Genomic DNA, 18,012 nt, shown 5'->3' with positions numbered 1-18,012 from the left:
CGCGTGTGCTGGGACCAGTGCCAAACGGATTGTGAATCTGTGCAGACTGTTTTTCGATTGTGACAACCCCCTCAGGTGAATCGGAATCGGTGGCGTATCGGTGCGACAAGAAACGTTGGAGCACACGCGCACCGTCCGCGGCATTCGTGTCTATATATGTGTCTACGTAGACATATATGTATATAACGCACGTGTATCTACTACTTATATATATACATACTCATCGCTGACGCGAAGAGACCCGCGAAGGATACAACCGGCGCGGCGTTACTCCTGGCCTCAAGGCTGTGCGTTCGCGAGTGTCCGCGTGATAGTGGTTATGCGATCACGATGATTGTGAAGAACGCGATAGAGGATCAATCGATACCAATGGAGATCATACTCACCCGTGATCAGAGGACTACGTCCCACCGGGTACATGACTATGCCATGCGAGTCAACGCGCTGACATCGAAGTCGACGATGTCGTCGTTGCAACAGACCAAATATCAGGACATCGTCGCGAGACGTCATTGCATCAAAGCGATGCAAACTGCGAAAACGCTTAAACGAGAGAAAAAGAGTGATTCGCACCTCATGCCAACATTTTATCACGACCGGAGAACACGACATTCTAACGCATCCTTCAACATACTCAGATCTCTAAGTAAGTCGAAGTTACTATCACACACACACACACACACACACATACAACTACAAATTACATAGCAAGCACTAGATGCAACGGTAATTACGAGCGCATGCAAATGAACGTCGATATACTGAACACATTAAGGCAAAATTAACATTATTTGTTACAAGTAAATAGAAAAATTAATTAAAAAACTCACAAATTGCCAATTAATGCACCATATTTATATATTTATTTTAATGTAATATACACGGAAAGAACAATTTTGCTGGATCCAGATCGCAAAATAATTTTTGTTCAATAATCAAAATAATTTTGTTGGAAAGTCAAAATGATTGCTAGAATATCAAAACGTTTTATAGCAATGCCTATCATTTTTAACTTTCCAACAAATTATTTTGATTATTAAACAAAAATTATTTTCAGATCTATACTCAGTAAAATTTTTAGACTTTTCAACAAAATCGTTCTTTACGTATAAAACGGATTGTAGCAGGTACAACCTGAATTCAGGTTGATTGTCACATAAAAAAAATCTTTATTGTGTTCTTATACAGACAGTATGCTACGTCGATTGATTCGAGGTCGTGATAATGCAGCAAAATGCATTACGTAATTATTTTAATAATATTTCGGCTGTTGCATCGTACCGTTCTATCTTTGCAGCGTGGTCGTTGTCAATATAAAAGTTGCATCCTCTTTCCGGTTGCAAGGCTTTCTCCGAATTGATTTAGAAATCATATCAGGATTTGCTTCATTTGCATCAAGCTAGTTGTTTATATCCCTTACTCCTTATTAACCTTTCGCAATACCGACGCGGAAATAATATAGACTGGCGCGCGAGTGTATCTACCGGATATAAATGTTGTACCTCTAGGATTCAGCCAAATTTTCCGTGATTTTCCGTGTAACGTTAGTCACTATCTGAAAAATGAGAAATACCGATTTGTATGTAAAAGTGAAACTCGAGAATCCTATTACTCGGCTAACATCAATAAACTTGATTATGACTCGTAAATCTGCACTCGGAGTGGATTATGACCTGACGGTAAAACCCGCGTGTGTCTCAAAACCTTAATCATTAAACGGCACTTGTCTCGTGAAATACCATTAGAGAATACTGTTCTAAGTATATTGACCGGTCTACAAATATATGTGATTTTATTTTCTTCATTTGTCAATGGAAATCTCAAACTTTTTATCTTAATACTTATAAAAATTATAATTTTTGCAACTTTTTTACGTAATATTGTGTCATTCTTTACGTACTTCTCTTAATATGCCCACAAAATTTTTTATAATACTAAAATCTACTACATAATATTATAGATAATATTATAGATAATTGCTTCTGATTGATAAATATCACTGTATAAAAAATATATTGCATAAACTAGAATCTTAATTATTTTTCTAAATTAATTTTAAGCAATGTTTTCAATATGAAATTTTGGGTAGAAGTATACGGGTATAAATAAATTTTTTTTTTCACGTAAGATAAAAAAAATGCAATGTATAATGTATAAACGTGATATTACGTTTTTTTTTTTTTTTTAATTCGGTTCATTGTCGCTCATGTCATTCTCTCTTGCGACTTTGACGTCACTTTTTCGAGCATGCCGATGAACGGCATTAGTCATCCGCCTTGTAACGGTCCTCCTTATCGATTCTTCGTTTACAAGTTTGCGAATCTTAAGTCTATACGTTTTCATTTACCTATTGTCTTATCTGTTTCTTCCAAATTCTCAGTAAACTCGAAAAGGGCGTATATAATATATAGGAGCTATGGATTTCCCGGAATGAATTCAAAACACGGCACGTGCCAGGACGTGCGGTATATTTGCCTCCGTCCGCCCACCTGTTGAACAGCGAAGGTCCTACAGGTGGTTTAAATCTTTAGATTCTACGAACTGTGAAAAGATAAAAGATGAACCTGTAAATCATCTTTTAGGAATCTCGGCTAAATATCCACAAATACTTCTGTACTTTTAGATAATATAATGTACGGTGTTTCGTCGCTCTTATATTCTTAAACTTTTCAGACAAAACTTTTCGGAACAAGCCGATGCAATTTCATATATTTACGACAGTAGGAACTAAATCAATGTCATTCTTTTATGATGATAACTTGACAGAGAATGATCTATAATAAATTGTCGAACATATATGCGCGTCGCGTATTGCGACCTACCGCAACGTGCTTCGGTCCGTAGACACGAACGGAAGAAAAGGGAGTAGCGGGTCGGGCGTAATGGAGTATAATTGTCGCAAGCAATGCGAGGACAGTGCGTCATTACCGCATTTTTCACCGTCTTTCTTGTTGGCCGACAGCAGAGATGCGCTTTGCACCGGTGTTCACCGGCTTTGCGCGCCATACTTTTTTCAACGCGGCCGCGGCGTTCTTAGGAATTTCGATGGAACGCCGTCGTTGAGAGTCGTCGTTGAGGTAGGCCCTCGGCAGTGTATCGGCGATATGTAGACGGCACCAGAGAAAGTATGAAGAAAGGGTAAAATGATACCAAAGCTCATCATCTGCGAAATGTTCCAAGGATGAACTTTTCTTGACTGACAAAAATAATATATATAGTTGCGAAAAATATTTATATTTAATTAGGTTTTCTTTTTAGAGATCTTTTAGAGATCGTGTAGATTAAGGGAATATTTGTTACATAATGGATAGACAAATGTACAAATATATGTCAAAAAAGTAATGTTTACCAGTAATAGTACGTTGAGAACAATAGTTTTCCGCCATACGGCATATCGACGTATTTCTGCGAAAAACAATTAAATTCGCGACGCGTAGTTCCTGGATTAGGTAAATGCGAGAGTAAGTTTTGAACGGCACAAGATCGTGTAGCCGGCTTTTGAATCTCTTTCTTCTCGAGAGTAAGAACTCGTTTGAAAGTATATACCTATATCACCGTATCCCTTTCTCCGCTGACAAATTTGACCGATCGTGGAACTCTAATCGCATAGCAATTAAACGTCCGAGAGTGGGGGGAAAAAAGAAGGCAGGGTAATTAAAGAAATAAGAGAAAGTAAACGTTGTCTTTGAACGACGAGTAAGGAGATACGTTCGTGGATAGCCCGAGATCATTTACGTGGATCACTGCGAGCTTTGCGGCGCGATAAAAATACTTGCAGTATGAACGGCTGTTTCTCGAGACACGGTCTTTTTCGTATATGGGCGAAAAATAAATTGCAAGCACACGTGTTTCTACTAACATCATTAGCAGACATTAATTGGACGTTTTCCGCTAGGATTGTTGCCCCTTCGAGTCCTTCGACGATACCTTTTCTTCTTCACTTCTGCCTGTGCTGAAAAAGCAAAAATATGCGTCTACTGTCACAGTCGTGTGTTATGCAACTATAGTTACGAAAAAAAGATTTTCACGCGCTATCGCAACAATAATACGCACAAAAATTCACGTGATTTTAACTTTAACCCGTTCATTTCTACACGGAAAGAACGATTTTGTTGAAAGATCTAAAAATTTTGCTAAAAACAGATCTGAAAAAAATTTTTTATTAAATCATCAAAATAATTTGTTGGAATGTTAAAACTGATAAGCATTGCTATAAAACGTTTTGATATTTTAGCAATCATTTTGACTTTTGCACACAATTATTTTGATTATTGAACAACAATTATTTTCAGATCTGGATTCAGCAAAAGTGTTCTTTCCGTGTAATTTCACGTATCGCGTAAGCGCGATTGTGTAGCCTATCCATAATATTAAAGTGCGGATTCCAGCACACATTAGACGCGCAATTAACGCAATTATCGCGTCTTTGCGATTGGTTTCGTAAACTGGTAGTAACGTATCGTGGCGCGTTCGCGTTAAAAAATTACGGCAACGTGTCGCCGCCGTTGACCGACACGGTTTTGCGTCGTCACTTTGGGGCGCAAACTTCCCTGCGGCAAATTGCTCTCTCATCGCAACGCAGAACGCACTTAAGAGCCGCTCATTAATATGCGTTAAGTGTTCGAGGCGTCTCCCCATGCCCCGCGTCCCGCTCCTCGTTTTCTCTACATCTCGCTCTTTTTCCGTCTGCACTTCTGTCTCCCTTCGTTTGTACGGCGCGTCCGTCGGCTGCATCATGCGCTGCTCATGCACATTAAAATTAAATTCGTTAGCGCCTGTGGATGGTACGACGTACACCTCCGGTTTTCGGTCGCGCGCCTGGTTTGTCCCGTTCGACGTAACGATATAAATCAGACAGCTGAAGAGCGAAATGTAAAACTTCCATTCTCTTCAATATCTTTTCATTCTTTGGGAAATACCATATTACTGATAATTCCTCATAAATGTTCGAAACATATTGCCAAACAATAATGATAAAATCAATCAACAAAAGACAGAGTCAAAGTTGAAGTTACGTAAAACTTTATCTCTTCAATACTTCGATATCTTTGGGAAATACCATATTACTGATACTGCCTAATAAATATTCGAAACAGGATAAACATTGTCCATGATAAAAGCAAATAAAAAAAGCAGTTTTTTGTTGTTTAATTTGCTTATTATAGATTACACTTGACTTCAGAGGAGGAAGAGACGTTCCGATATAAGTATATGCAGCAAGCAACTGATAGAATTTATAATACTGGCAAATGTAGAATGCTTATGAAAAACCGATTTAACTTCAAATCAACATTACATTACATTAGCAGTTTCCGTTCGATATATGCATCAGTCGATTTTTGAGACCCTTTCGAAACGGCGGTAAAGGGAGGGAGGGGAAGGAAGGGGGAGACACGGATTAAATGCAGACAACACGTCGTATGCGGTGGCCTCCCGTCGTTATACATCCTTCAAATGCGTACGCAACTGTTGATGGTTTGTCGTCGTATCGCTGCACGTGATCCGAGGCCCCTCATCAAGGGTCGTAACTCGCGTAATAATGCGACGACGAATTCGCGGGGACGTAATTCGACGTGCGGTGATCTTGAAACTGCCGGATGATCATAAGACGGTCCCGATCGGAATCTACCATTTAGGCGCTTACTATCGACGAGTGAGTCCCCGAGGGTGGAAACGGAGGGCCAATGAGCCGGAAGCTCAATGATAATTTCACGCAGGCATCTCGCGGCTCTCACGTCAAATCGTGATTACCACCGAACATTGAGCAATCTTCGGCTTTTCCTTTTTTTTTTTAAGACACAGACAATTCCGTTAATGATGCCCCTACACAAGTTAATCTTCATCGCGGAATGGCACTCGTTCGCCGCTACTGATCTTATCGATGGAGCTATATTAACGTAATTATTTCCGCGATCTTTATAGGACTTATCATTGCATATACAATGTGTTATTAAACGGCGAGACAAATGTGACCATTAAGAAATGAAAAAGAAAAATACGTCTAATCTGATTATTTGATGCATAAATGGAAGCACTTTCTCTCTTTCTCGATCTCTACTGTGTCAATTGCACATTTTATCTAAAAAACTCAAATATTTAAAAAATTACAAGTTCATTTAGGCGCATGTAATAAAAATCAAATAATATTCGAGAAGGGCTGATGAGCCAAGCTGGTTGTTCGTGCTAATATTTTTTAGAAATTAATTCTAAACATATATACTCTTCTAAAATTATACGTTATTCCATATATTAAAAACAAACGTTTCAATCTAAAATACGATCGTGTTCAATGTAAAAAAACTAAACAAATAATTAAATAAATACAAGTTGTTAAGGCCCGATTGAATCAATAAAACGTTATTTCGACTTTACAATCGAAGCTTATAACTCTCTTTTTCTCTCTTTGTTTTAAGGTTTTAAAGAAAGACAAAGTTTTAAACATCGCTTAAAATAAAAATAATGTTGCAATCAAGTCTTACACATTTCAAATCACTTTTCACGCAAATTTTATCGAAGTTTTCCTATATTGTTGTCCAGATTTTTTACCTATGGCTAATTCCTCCCATGAGGAACTAATTTCATTAAGTCCTTTCATATAAGATACATACTGGATTTTTATTATTCTACGTTAGGAATAACATATTTAGAATTAATTTGTAGAGATATCAGCGTAAATAATTTATAGCTTGACTCATCAACTCTCCTTAAATATTATTTAAATATTTTAACATTTAATTAACTAGTTATTGAAGTGGCATTTTAATAGCGTAGAATAAAATTTGTTTCTATATTACGATCGATAATTTAATTATAATATATGTAACACCGATCGATATAACAGAATAAGAAAATTGGAACAAGAAATCTAAAATAACATATACTGTATCTGACCCTTCAATTTAAAACAATAAAACTTCAGAAGGAAAGCCTCAATTTACAATCTGACACAGAACTTTTAAATCATGTATATGCCTCGATTTTAACGAAATTTAAATAAATATAATGTTGGTGTAATTGTGTTTGTGTGGCCCTCATAATATTGTTACCTTTATTTATATTTATATACATATTTTGATTTTTATCACGAGGATGCACATGTCGGACAGCATTCTAAACGTGACAACAGACGTGTTAAGACGTTCTTATCTTTCAACACGTTTTAGAACGCTTTATTCCTGCGTGTTTATTATTAATTGTTATATTACGCATCTTGATTTGTTCTCGTAATGGTGAATACATGAGTTTCAAAATTGTTATATATATATATATATATATATATATATATATATTGATATATTAATATATTAACTAGAGTTATAAAAAGTTTACAACATCATTATTAATACAGATGACATTTGCGCTTTCAATCTTGAAATTGGAAGCTCATCTTACACATTGCGGAACATATTGACGGAATAAATTATTGATATTGTATTTCATCGCTGAAGAAAGACCGAAGCCAAAACGTACGAGAAAGAAATTCTATACGAAGATATAATCAATATATAATATATTTTTAATGAAAATTTTTTACGTATTAAATTCTTATTGCAAGAGAGCTAAACGCTAAAACAGTTTTCGTTAAATATATTTTTAATACAGCAAGAACGTTTGGCCCATTGCTCTTTATTTGCCATTTATATTTTAAATCTAAAGTGACTATTTTTGTTTTCAGGGTTAGGCAGTGTATTGGTGATCCTACTAGTACTTTCGGCGCGAAGTGCCCCAATAATGAATTCCCCGAGCAAAACGGATGATATGAAATGGGTAAATCCCTGTGGCGTCTCTACCAAATTACGAACAAACGGCTCCAATCCGGACATTGCTCAGTTGGAGGACCATGATCTCCTCAATCAAATAGTACTCCAAGCGAAAACGGCGTTAAGGCATGCGCAACTTTTTAGAGATGAATTTGTAAGTAATAGAATGTTTCTCTTACATATTTCTCTCTTTTTCGCACTGTCGTCCTTTTTCCGTATGTATTCACGTTGAAATCCACGTTGATACAATATTGATACGATATTGAAAAATTAAGCTTATCAATTCCTCGATAATTATTTGTGTGACCTCTGGGAGGAGATCGAGTAGAGTGAGGGAACCTCGAGCGGAAGGCGGTTATGGTAGTACTTCCGGTCATCCAAACGTTCGATCGCAGAGTTCCACGAGTTACGATCATAGATCTTTGAAGAAAATCCCAAAGACCTTATAAATCGTGTCGGCGTCTTTACATTAATCGAAAACGTCTCATTACGTAAATTTTATTTTTGCCTACTGTAAAAATGTAACATTTAAAAATAAATATTATAGCTTACTTTAAATTTGCAAAATAGATGTGCAGAATTAATTTTAATACAATTCTCCTCTTTCAAATTGTAATAAATTCATATTAAATTAATTAAATTTACATGAATTTCATATTAAATTGAAAAATCTTTATTTACATATTTTACCTAACAATTTGATAATCATCTCTTCTTTATTTTAAATTGTTTATTCAAATATTATGCATCTTAAAGTTGCGTCTGTATTTTAAATTCTAGAAATAGTAATCGATTTTATGAGGCAGATAGATACATACGACAGCGAGAAATTTTTGTTTCGAAAGAATCTTCCCAACCAATCGTACCTTATTATCTCTATGGCCAAGGACAATAAATCACGCACCAGACCCGAGCGGTTTCTCAAGGTTTCTCTCTAGGAGCAATCCAAAAAAAGAGATTGACTCGAAAACCGCAGAAACACAGAGATGATGTTTTGCATTCGAAACTTCATCTGTTTTTCAAGAAAGTTTGTCTGATATTTTTGTGTGTAATCCACTTGAAACGCAATTTCACTTGTCGACTTCGCGTGTTTCAATTATATATAAGAAAATTCAGACATTTAACGTAAAAAAAATTTAAATTTCTAAAAAAAACAAGACGCGGGAAAGCGCCAGTCATTAACTCCTAAACGATTGCGTTTCGCCAAATAATAGTACCCAAGAAATAAACACCCATGCATGATTGATCGGCGAACAACATCAGTTAAGACCAGACAAAGACCGTCCTCCGCTCGCGCGCGAACGGTGTTTACCTAGGCGAAGCGAGTATATGACCGAGTAAATTAGCATTCGTCGCGTGCATCGAGAAAGGGTATTTCTGTCTCTTCGCATTATAGGGTCCGTTTTGCCCTGGGGCTCCGGCTGGTTGGCGGTTAAAAAGCGTTCCCGTTACATCATTGCGCGGCGATACCGGATACCGATGTTTTCTAAGTCAGCGCATAATCCGATATCATACCGGCCGCGGGCTCGCTTCTACCCTTGACGAGAAAGACAATAAATCGCGCACGTGTAAATACCTCGCCACTTGCGACATATAAAAGATGGGCATGGAAAAGGAGTGAAGTCATAGGTGAACATGATGACTGGGAAGAATCAAGTTTCTCTCCTCGCCGCTCCGCTATGTGCTCGCGGCGAGGCTAAGAGCTCCAAAGGGGCGCCTTCCTCCGCTGATATCGACTTGCGGCGACACACTGTCTGGTGGTCCAGTGTCTTCACCGTCCAACACTCGTTATCGGTTCAGCGTAGGCCGTCTACCGGCAGGGAGAGAAAGGAGTAGATTAGCCAAGGATACCGAGAACGGCGGAAGTCTCACGGCCAATGTATCTTTCGCGCGCGTGACGCGAACGCAACGCGAAGGGAAGTCCGCTGTGAATCTCGCGATCTCTTTTGCAACGGACGAAACTATTCTTCCAAGAGAGGCTTCCGGGATAATTGAAAATCTTTAGAGCGTAATCATCAACATCGTGATCTATCTGTTGCATTTCATCCTTCTGCCGTTCATCGTTTACGTCGGTTCATTGTTCTTTATATACGCCGTTTGAACAACTCATGAATCGAGTTCAACCGTCTGCAATTCGTAAATCGCGATAGCGATGGCTAACGTCTAACATTTTCGCGCGTGTGCAGACGCGAGTACGTGAAGGAATCGAATAGAATATCGGAAGCGGAGAATTCCAATAAATCAGAATCGGAAGCTGCCCCTCTCCACCGCGGATGGGCACCTATACGCCACACTGGCACACCGCCTGCATACTAAAGCCCAGACCGGATATACAACCTGCCAGTGCATGTACTCGTCTCGATTCATACGACACATATCTCCTATCATGGTAGTCCTACTGCTGTATTTCAACGTCCATTCGTTCCTTTGCGCGATGACATATTTTCCGGACGCGTGTGACTGTCGTGTGAATGCCCCACTTTATAAAGTCCATAAAAACGGATTCGCATGAATATTAATCACAAAGATCGGAATTAACTTGACGCAATGTTTCTATGTCAGGGGAATCCAACAAACTGCTCAATCAATATAAAATGCTACCTAGAATTTGTCAAGAGCATTTAGAAATTATTAACTGTATCGAGAAATCTATTTCTATAAGACGCGTCGATATCGCGAACCACTCGATCGACTCTCGCAGCTATCACATCGAAATTTTATAACTTCTAATAAGCGGTACAGCGGTGAAGCCGCGCTAGAAGAAAGACTGAAAGGCTAATTGATTTTGACGGGTCCTCGGCAGCGCCGCGCGGAGACCATACCTATTCTTGCCAGCCTACTTCCTGCCAGCTTCCAGCCCGGTTTTACGATTATTCGTGCTCCAGTGTGGCCGACGAGACTTTTACGAGGCACAAAAGACCCGCGCCACAGATTTGTCCGCCGCCAGTGGTTGTTAGCGACAATTCCTTTCATTCTACCCTTTTTGTTCCGCTTTACCACCTTTCCCGTGCTCGTTCCTCGCTCTCGCACAATCTCCTTTCGTATATTTATATATCTCGCAGCGAAAATGTGTGAAGAATATTCAAGCGCTTCGAAGCGTGAAACAAAGATCACGGCGATCGCGCGCGTTGGAACTTCGTGACTTTCAGGCGCTCGTTTTCCGTATCGCATTAAAACAAGGCGAAGTATCGATTCTCGAGCAGACTGAGAGCCACCACGTGAATGTAACCAACACATCATAAAACGCGACGATGAAAACGAGTTCTTTTCGGCACCTGAAAGGAGGAAAGGCGGACAACGGAGAGCTCCACTCGTATAGGTAGAGATGCGTAGGTCTCGCTAATGTATTTATTAGAGGACTGCTTACACAAAATTACCGTAAAATTCCGTAATTAACATTTAATTACCCATCAGATTCCTCATTATGTATACCAGCACGCCTATATATAGGAAACTTTGCGGTTATCGTTATTATATTAGCAATAACAGGTCGATGACGCAATTGGTGGCCGGCCACCGGTGAGTATTTAATATTTTATCGATACAAAGTGATGGGTCTAAAAGATATCTATGTATCCTCTTGGACGCTTTCGTAACGATCGGGGCGTGAGAAGGGCCGATCGCTGATCGGCGCACGAGTGCCCGCAGGTACACGAGATCGAACATGCCATAACGAGGGAATGAATTTAATGAATGACTACCGCGATGCCGCCTTTCTATGGGCTACCCTTGCCATCAGCCACGATATTTCCGCCGCTGTCGTGCCTTCGAAATCCATTTGTCGTCACGTACATGCTCACTTTCCACTTGGCCGTGCCGATATTTTTCGTTCATTAACCTGCACGCGAATTCGTAAGCTCGTTTTTTTTTACGACGCGCGGCGTCTCATGTGCGTTAGACGGAACAGTCCTCGAGGATAATATGATTTATCAAGCTACGCAATACGCGGTTCTTGGCAGCGTGGTACTCAGGAATGTTGTTTGCGATCGAAGGTATTATCGCACTCGCAGGTCGCACGAGAGTAGTGAGAGTAATATCGTATACGATGATATATTTCCATTCCTGCCCGAGATAATGGTGCATGCAATGCGTTATCTACATTGAAAACAATCCAGATATCAGATCAATATATAAGATCAAATCATCTTTCCGCGTGCGTACTTATTTACTGGGATAATATCTATTAATGTAAAATGTTAACACCGAGAATTCTTTTGTGCGACGGTTGTTTAAGTGTCTTGAAAGATCGTATCACAATTGTTTGTCATAATAAGAGGCCGATGACCTATTCCACGTAGCCTCGAAGGCTCACAGAACTGAAAACGTCAATGCGTCGCGAAGCATAAATGCTATAAAAATTACGTAATTATTATGCAGTATCCGACAAAATCCCATTTCATAGTGTGGCGATTGCATCGCACAGCCTCGAATAGATTGAATTTGGAAAATGAAGGATAACGTGAGGAAGATTCCTGTTAGAGGTCGACATACAGTTGTACATGCGCGCATACACACGTGTGCCACATGTGCAGCGGGTCAAACGCAAAAACAAAATCGGATCGATTAGCGCGGATGTCCCCAGCTTTGGCAAAAGGACAAAGGAATGACTTGTTTTTTATAAATCAAGTAACAAAAAAATAACGTTTAAAAGTGGGGGGACTTCCGGCAGTCGATCCGAAAAAGGTGAGAGAAAGAGGAGTCGTGTAAAGGACATCGAATTGTACAGTCGCAGAGAGAAAGTCACGCGAGTACGGAATAAAGGCCTAAAAGACGTTAACGTGAAGACAAAGATTTTTTCTCAAAACCGTCACTTCACCGATTCCTGACTCCAGAACATATAATCCGACCAACGCGCATCATTAAATCACCAAAATAGAATAACTGTTACAATAGCATTTTATTAGTTTCCTAATAAATTTGACGCCAAGAATTTCCTATATCGAACGATATGAAAATGGAACGCAAGAAGTGACTTCCAATATGTTACGCAAGCTGTGGCATGTTTCCCTCGCTCTCTATTTCTCGCGGCACTTCCCGGCTCAACGGATGATTCATAATGACTCGCTCGATGTAAGCGATCCCTGATGGGACAATTAGTCTGTCTCGGGCCGGCGCCCGAGTTTCCAAGCAATTTCTGGGTAAAGGACTAAGCTGGCCTTTGTTAGCTGACCCATCTTTCGGGTATTCCCGAAAAGTCAGCGTGCCGCCGCCGCCGCAACCGTTCGTGGCACGCGCTCTCCCGCATAGAGAACCGGCACGAACTGACGTGCGTTACTCACGCGGCGGTTCGCACGGCCGGCTGCGTTTTCATCGTACCAGGAACGAGGGATATCGGGAGACTGATCGTGTACGAGGTGTTGCACGACGTATAATCGGTGACTAAACTCGCTGACATCCAGTGGCGTCGCTTCGCTGCGAGAAATTAACGCGAGAGCGAGCCGGTACTTGCGCTGGCAATAGTGCTGGCACAATTGGCGGATACCTGGAAATACAATAAGAGCACCGCGGTGCACTAGTCCGTGATCCGTTCGCGAAGTGACAATATAAAGTGACAGTGAGACACACCGCTGTCAAGATACAGAAGCGGCGAACGCTGCTGCGTATGCTGTCTTGCTATAAAATTGTATACACTTCTGTTTTTTTAAAGAACATTTTTTCAACAAAAAGAGCGTACAATATCGTATCAAAGCGTATATGATTATAAAAAATGATATTACTAATTAAAACTTGTTATTTATTGTTTAACATTGTGCTAATAAATAAGCACGATTACAGCCTATAACAAAATGACAGCGACGCATGCTTTTGCACATGCGCGTCACGTATCGCTTTATATACCTTAATCTATTCCCGCGCGTAACGAATATGAGAGATATGCAGAACGATATAGCAATAACGCGACACCCACGCGGAATAATTTTTCTCAAATTTCCGCGAGATTGCACACGCTAAGAGGACGACGATGAGGAAACATGATAGTCCCGCATATCTTTCTTCGATGCTGCGGCTCCTTTTTTGAAAGAAACGACGCATCTAATCGTGCCCACGTTTTTCTTCTATGATTTTGCAGATCAGACAAACCTTCAAGACGGACTTCGCCAGCGTCCACAATTTGTGGAGGAAAAGTCATTACGATTGGCTGCCTACACGAACTGAAATACCCAAAGAACTGGGAGAGGAACTGGATCCCGAGCATCTGAACAAATTGGATGTACGTGACGCCCATCAATAACATTAGTTTATGTCACTTTATCTCTCTGCGTAGTTATCGCGCGCTGATATTCTATTAGAATAAAATAATTTGTCAAAAAAAATATATACACACATTTCTGATAAACATATAAGTATTTTTTTCACGATATATACCTGTGTATGAATAACTACACGCATCTATGAACGATTAACAGTACGTTCGAATTTTATATATTTTCAGATTAACACGTCTCTCGTCGACGCGTATGAATATATGCAGAAGTATGCGGTGGGCTTGGAGCAGGTAGTCTTGGATCAAAAGGACTATCAGCCTAAATATCATCAGAAATTCACGGAAGCCGAATGGAAGCTTCGAGCGGTAAGTTTAGTTTCGAGATCAAATCCGTTATCTTGCTAAGTAATTATGCTGAGCCGTGAGTATTCGATCTGTCGCTCTTTCCCGGCGCACGGCATGAAGAAAAAAGAACTGCTGCGCGCGACTTTCACAATAACATCGGCACAATTAGCCTGAATTATTCTACCTTCTGTTGCTGCAAGCACGATAAAAGACGTTTTGCCCAGTTTTACGATCGTTTTACGTAAAGGTTGAAACGTTAAAGATCGTCGCTAACTACCATTTTATCGACCATTCCGGTGAATGGGGCGCGCTCAAGTTCCTATTGGAGTTTCCTGCGTTTTTTCGTTATGTTTAACGTGCATCGCCGACTTCGAGAACACAAATTCTAAAAGATCACTGCAGACATCAGTCATCGCCTAGCTTATTGAAAATTATTAACAATGTTTATCTCGAGTCTCGTATTTACAAGTTATGTTATTTTTGTGACGGTCAACTTTTCAAATTAACAATTAGATAAAATTAGAACAGCTTCGCTTAGATGTTAAAGACAGCAAAGTTTTAGTGCCTTCATTTTTTTATAAAAAATTTCATCCACAAAATATTATCCAAATATTACAAGCGTCTTCTAATGTTCTGATGCTTCTCTTTTCTCAGGTTCTCTGTGAGATCCAAGTTGCTTTAGAAGAGCGTAGCGTAACGCGACGGCCGGATGTCACTCGAGATGTCATGACGTCTGATTTCCGAACGATGACGGATATGACGTTCCGCGATCTGCGCGACTGGTTGATTTTCCGCGAATATATGAACGGCCTCGAGTACGTGGTACAAGTATTTTCGCACCTACGCCAACGCCTGTAATCTGCGCAATCCCGAAGATCCGCATGACGAAAGCCGAGAAAGGGGTACTAGGCGATACTCGTCATCTCTCATCTCAAAAAATTAACACAGTCGACTGGAGGCTCCATTTTCCCGAGGTGATACAAGGAAGAAGATAAAAGGGACAGAAAGGACTATCTTCTGATTATCATTAGAAGGGCACAATTTTAATGAAAATGTGCCTCAAGAAAGATCGGGCTATTTGTTGGTATCGACGATGAGGATCGATTGATATTGTCGAACCGACCGATATACCGCATCGCAATGACTGCATTAAGCTTCTATGATAACTTCGAGATAGAAGTGCCATCAGTGCTCCCGACACCTCATCATACCCTTTTCGACACTCTTTAATGGGTACTTCGTGCGGTACCGGAGAGAATGAAGAAAAAAAAAACGGAAACAAACAAAGCCGCGTCGTTATTGGTCCACTGGCTTTCGCCGTTGCAATTCACGGCCTTTACACAGGCTGCTTTCCTTTTAAGAAACAGTCGACACAAATCAACATACGTCGCTTTACATTTACAATTTTGTTCAAACTCAATCGACATTTTTTGACTCGGCAAAAGAGTCGGAGAGTTCTTGTCCGATTGAATAATTATTAGAATACATTCGCAGATCAGCTCCTAGCACTTCGTTTGATCATACGCACGATATAAGATTCGAGTGTGTACGAGTGTATTAATCTGTGTTCACTTGTTTTTTCCTAAAAGAAAAGCAGTCATAATCATGCATATTCACATACCACACAAACTATGATTTCGCGCGAAGATGCCCAACAAACGCGCGTACATGTTTGATTTTAAATATGGGAAAGAAAGTAGGGATAAATGTAGGTTCAACGGCTCAATTGTTTAACGTTGAACGTAAAATAATTCTCGAGATAACATTTACATGTCACGCTTGTCTTACAATCTAACGTAATATCCGTTATCTCGATACGTTCCTCTTTCGAATTGTTAACATTGAATGTGGCCGCGATTTAATTGATTTGATTTCAGTAGACTCAAGTTTTTTCCAAATAATATTTCTCAATAATAAGATTTATAACAATCACTACTACTTTAAGTGATTGTTACGCAAAGTACAAAAAATACGTAAGATTGGAATCGATGAAAGTAAAAATTGTCACATGTAAATTTCACAAAATATTTCAAATTGATTTCTTTAGCGTGGTTATCCATGTTTCGCTTAGTAATTTAAACATATAAACACGGATGATATCTAACATTAGGCGGTCTATGCTCAGTGCGTGAAACAAAAAGTGATTATAAACTGAAAAAGAAGATAGTTAATAGGGAGAAATCCAATTTTGCTGTAGGTTCATAATGAAACGCAATATTTTGGACCTCGCAGTAATTTAGATCTCTCGTAATTTTAGATGCGCGTGTATGTGTTATATTATGCACATAAAAATCCCACAACACCATTAAAAAAAAGGCCTCTCTTCGCGAGCGATTCATACTCCACAATCTTATATAATAATTTATTGACTACTTATATACATGTATATATATGTTTGTATATAATATAATATACACATATATTATATTATATATAATACATTATATACGTAATATTAGTATATTCGTATTTATTCAGATTATTTATTTTATTTTTATAAAGATTTTACACTCCGATTAATTGTATTTAAAGTATCTAGTTGAGCTTAAAAGTGCCTAGTGTATATGAAAGAGAGAAGGCTATATCACAATTAAGACCCCGTACATACGTGCGATTATTTTGCTTGTGTGTACGGAGTTACAGTATCACAATATTACTATCATCGTGCAAAAGGAGAAGAACGCATCTTCACACGACATCGTTATATGTCGTGTGTCGCGTGTTGTTGCTACTGCTTCTCTTCTTGACGTACCTTTGCAGGGTATGAGAACTCTAATCAGAAACTTAATGAGGCTGGTTAATTTCGCACTTTTGATCACAATTATATCACTCACAAATGAGATCCTTCTAGTATTATATTTTACTCGATATTAATTCTTTTAAAAAAATATTCCTTTACACGATCTTTTTTTTTTTACGCTGACATCGACTTTTATAACGTACGAGACTGTTGAAGACTATTGGCAACAGGGTATATTCACATGAAGATTTTCTTCATCAAATCAAATTTATAATTTTATTCATGAATCCATCAGTGATGCTATTTTATGACAATCAATATATATTTTTTAAACGCGAATGATATATATTTTTATATCATGATCTACTCCATTTTAAATATTTGTATAAATTTCTAAATTAATTGAATCATGTCTTAATATGTGTGCATATACATACACATGTATATATATACACAGATCCACACGCCCTTGCAGTCTTCAAAACTAATACCAGAAGAATTTTTTTGGTACTTACGATTCACAATCGCGTGACCATCTTTTCTAAAAGATCAGTCACAATAGAAAGTAACTGTGCGATCATCTGCAAATAAAAGCGCAAGTGTGTATTGTCATACTTAATTTCCACATCAGTAGCAACGTGTAAATCATATGTACAAGTTCGAGATATCATCGACGCAATTTTAATGCGTAAATCATTATTTATACGCACACATACATCGTATAAAATATATTTTTATTTTCTTATCATCACGTCTGTGATATGCATCCTAGAACATCCCTCAGGCGACTAATTGTTCATTTCCGAATCGATCCACGCTTGCTTCCGTTCCGATGAAAAAAAGGGACAGAGAGAGAGAAAAAGTGAAAGAAAGAGAAAGAATAGCTAAATGTTTCTGTCTCAAACTTCGATCATTACTTTTTTGTATTCCTATTTTATTATTTATTATTTTAAATTAATGTA

General features: G+C 38.8%; 1 protein-coding gene across 1 annotated transcript; it reads left to right on the top strand.

Moving 5' to 3' along the window:
• Window positions 1-15,568, top strand: LOC105449913. Its single transcript, XM_011689373.1, has 5 exons — window positions 1-646; window positions 7,676-7,914; window positions 13,831-13,971; window positions 14,194-14,331; window positions 14,965-15,568. Exons 1-5 carry the CDS (start codon window positions 331-333, stop codon window positions 15,166-15,168), a joined length of 1,038 nt encoding a protein of 345 aa, XP_011687675.1. The 5' UTR covers window positions 1-330; the 3' UTR covers window positions 15,169-15,568.
• Window positions 15,569-18,012: the final 2,444 nt, after the last annotated feature.

Source organism: Wasmannia auropunctata, unplaced genomic scaffold, assembly GCF_000956235.1.
Source record: "Wasmannia auropunctata unplaced genomic scaffold, wasmannia.A_1.0 LD336071.1, whole genome shotgun sequence".
In the NCBI taxonomy this organism is placed as follows: Eukaryota; Metazoa; Arthropoda; class Insecta; order Hymenoptera; family Formicidae; genus Wasmannia; species Wasmannia auropunctata.
This window is presented reverse-complemented; position numbering and strand designations above follow the sequence as displayed.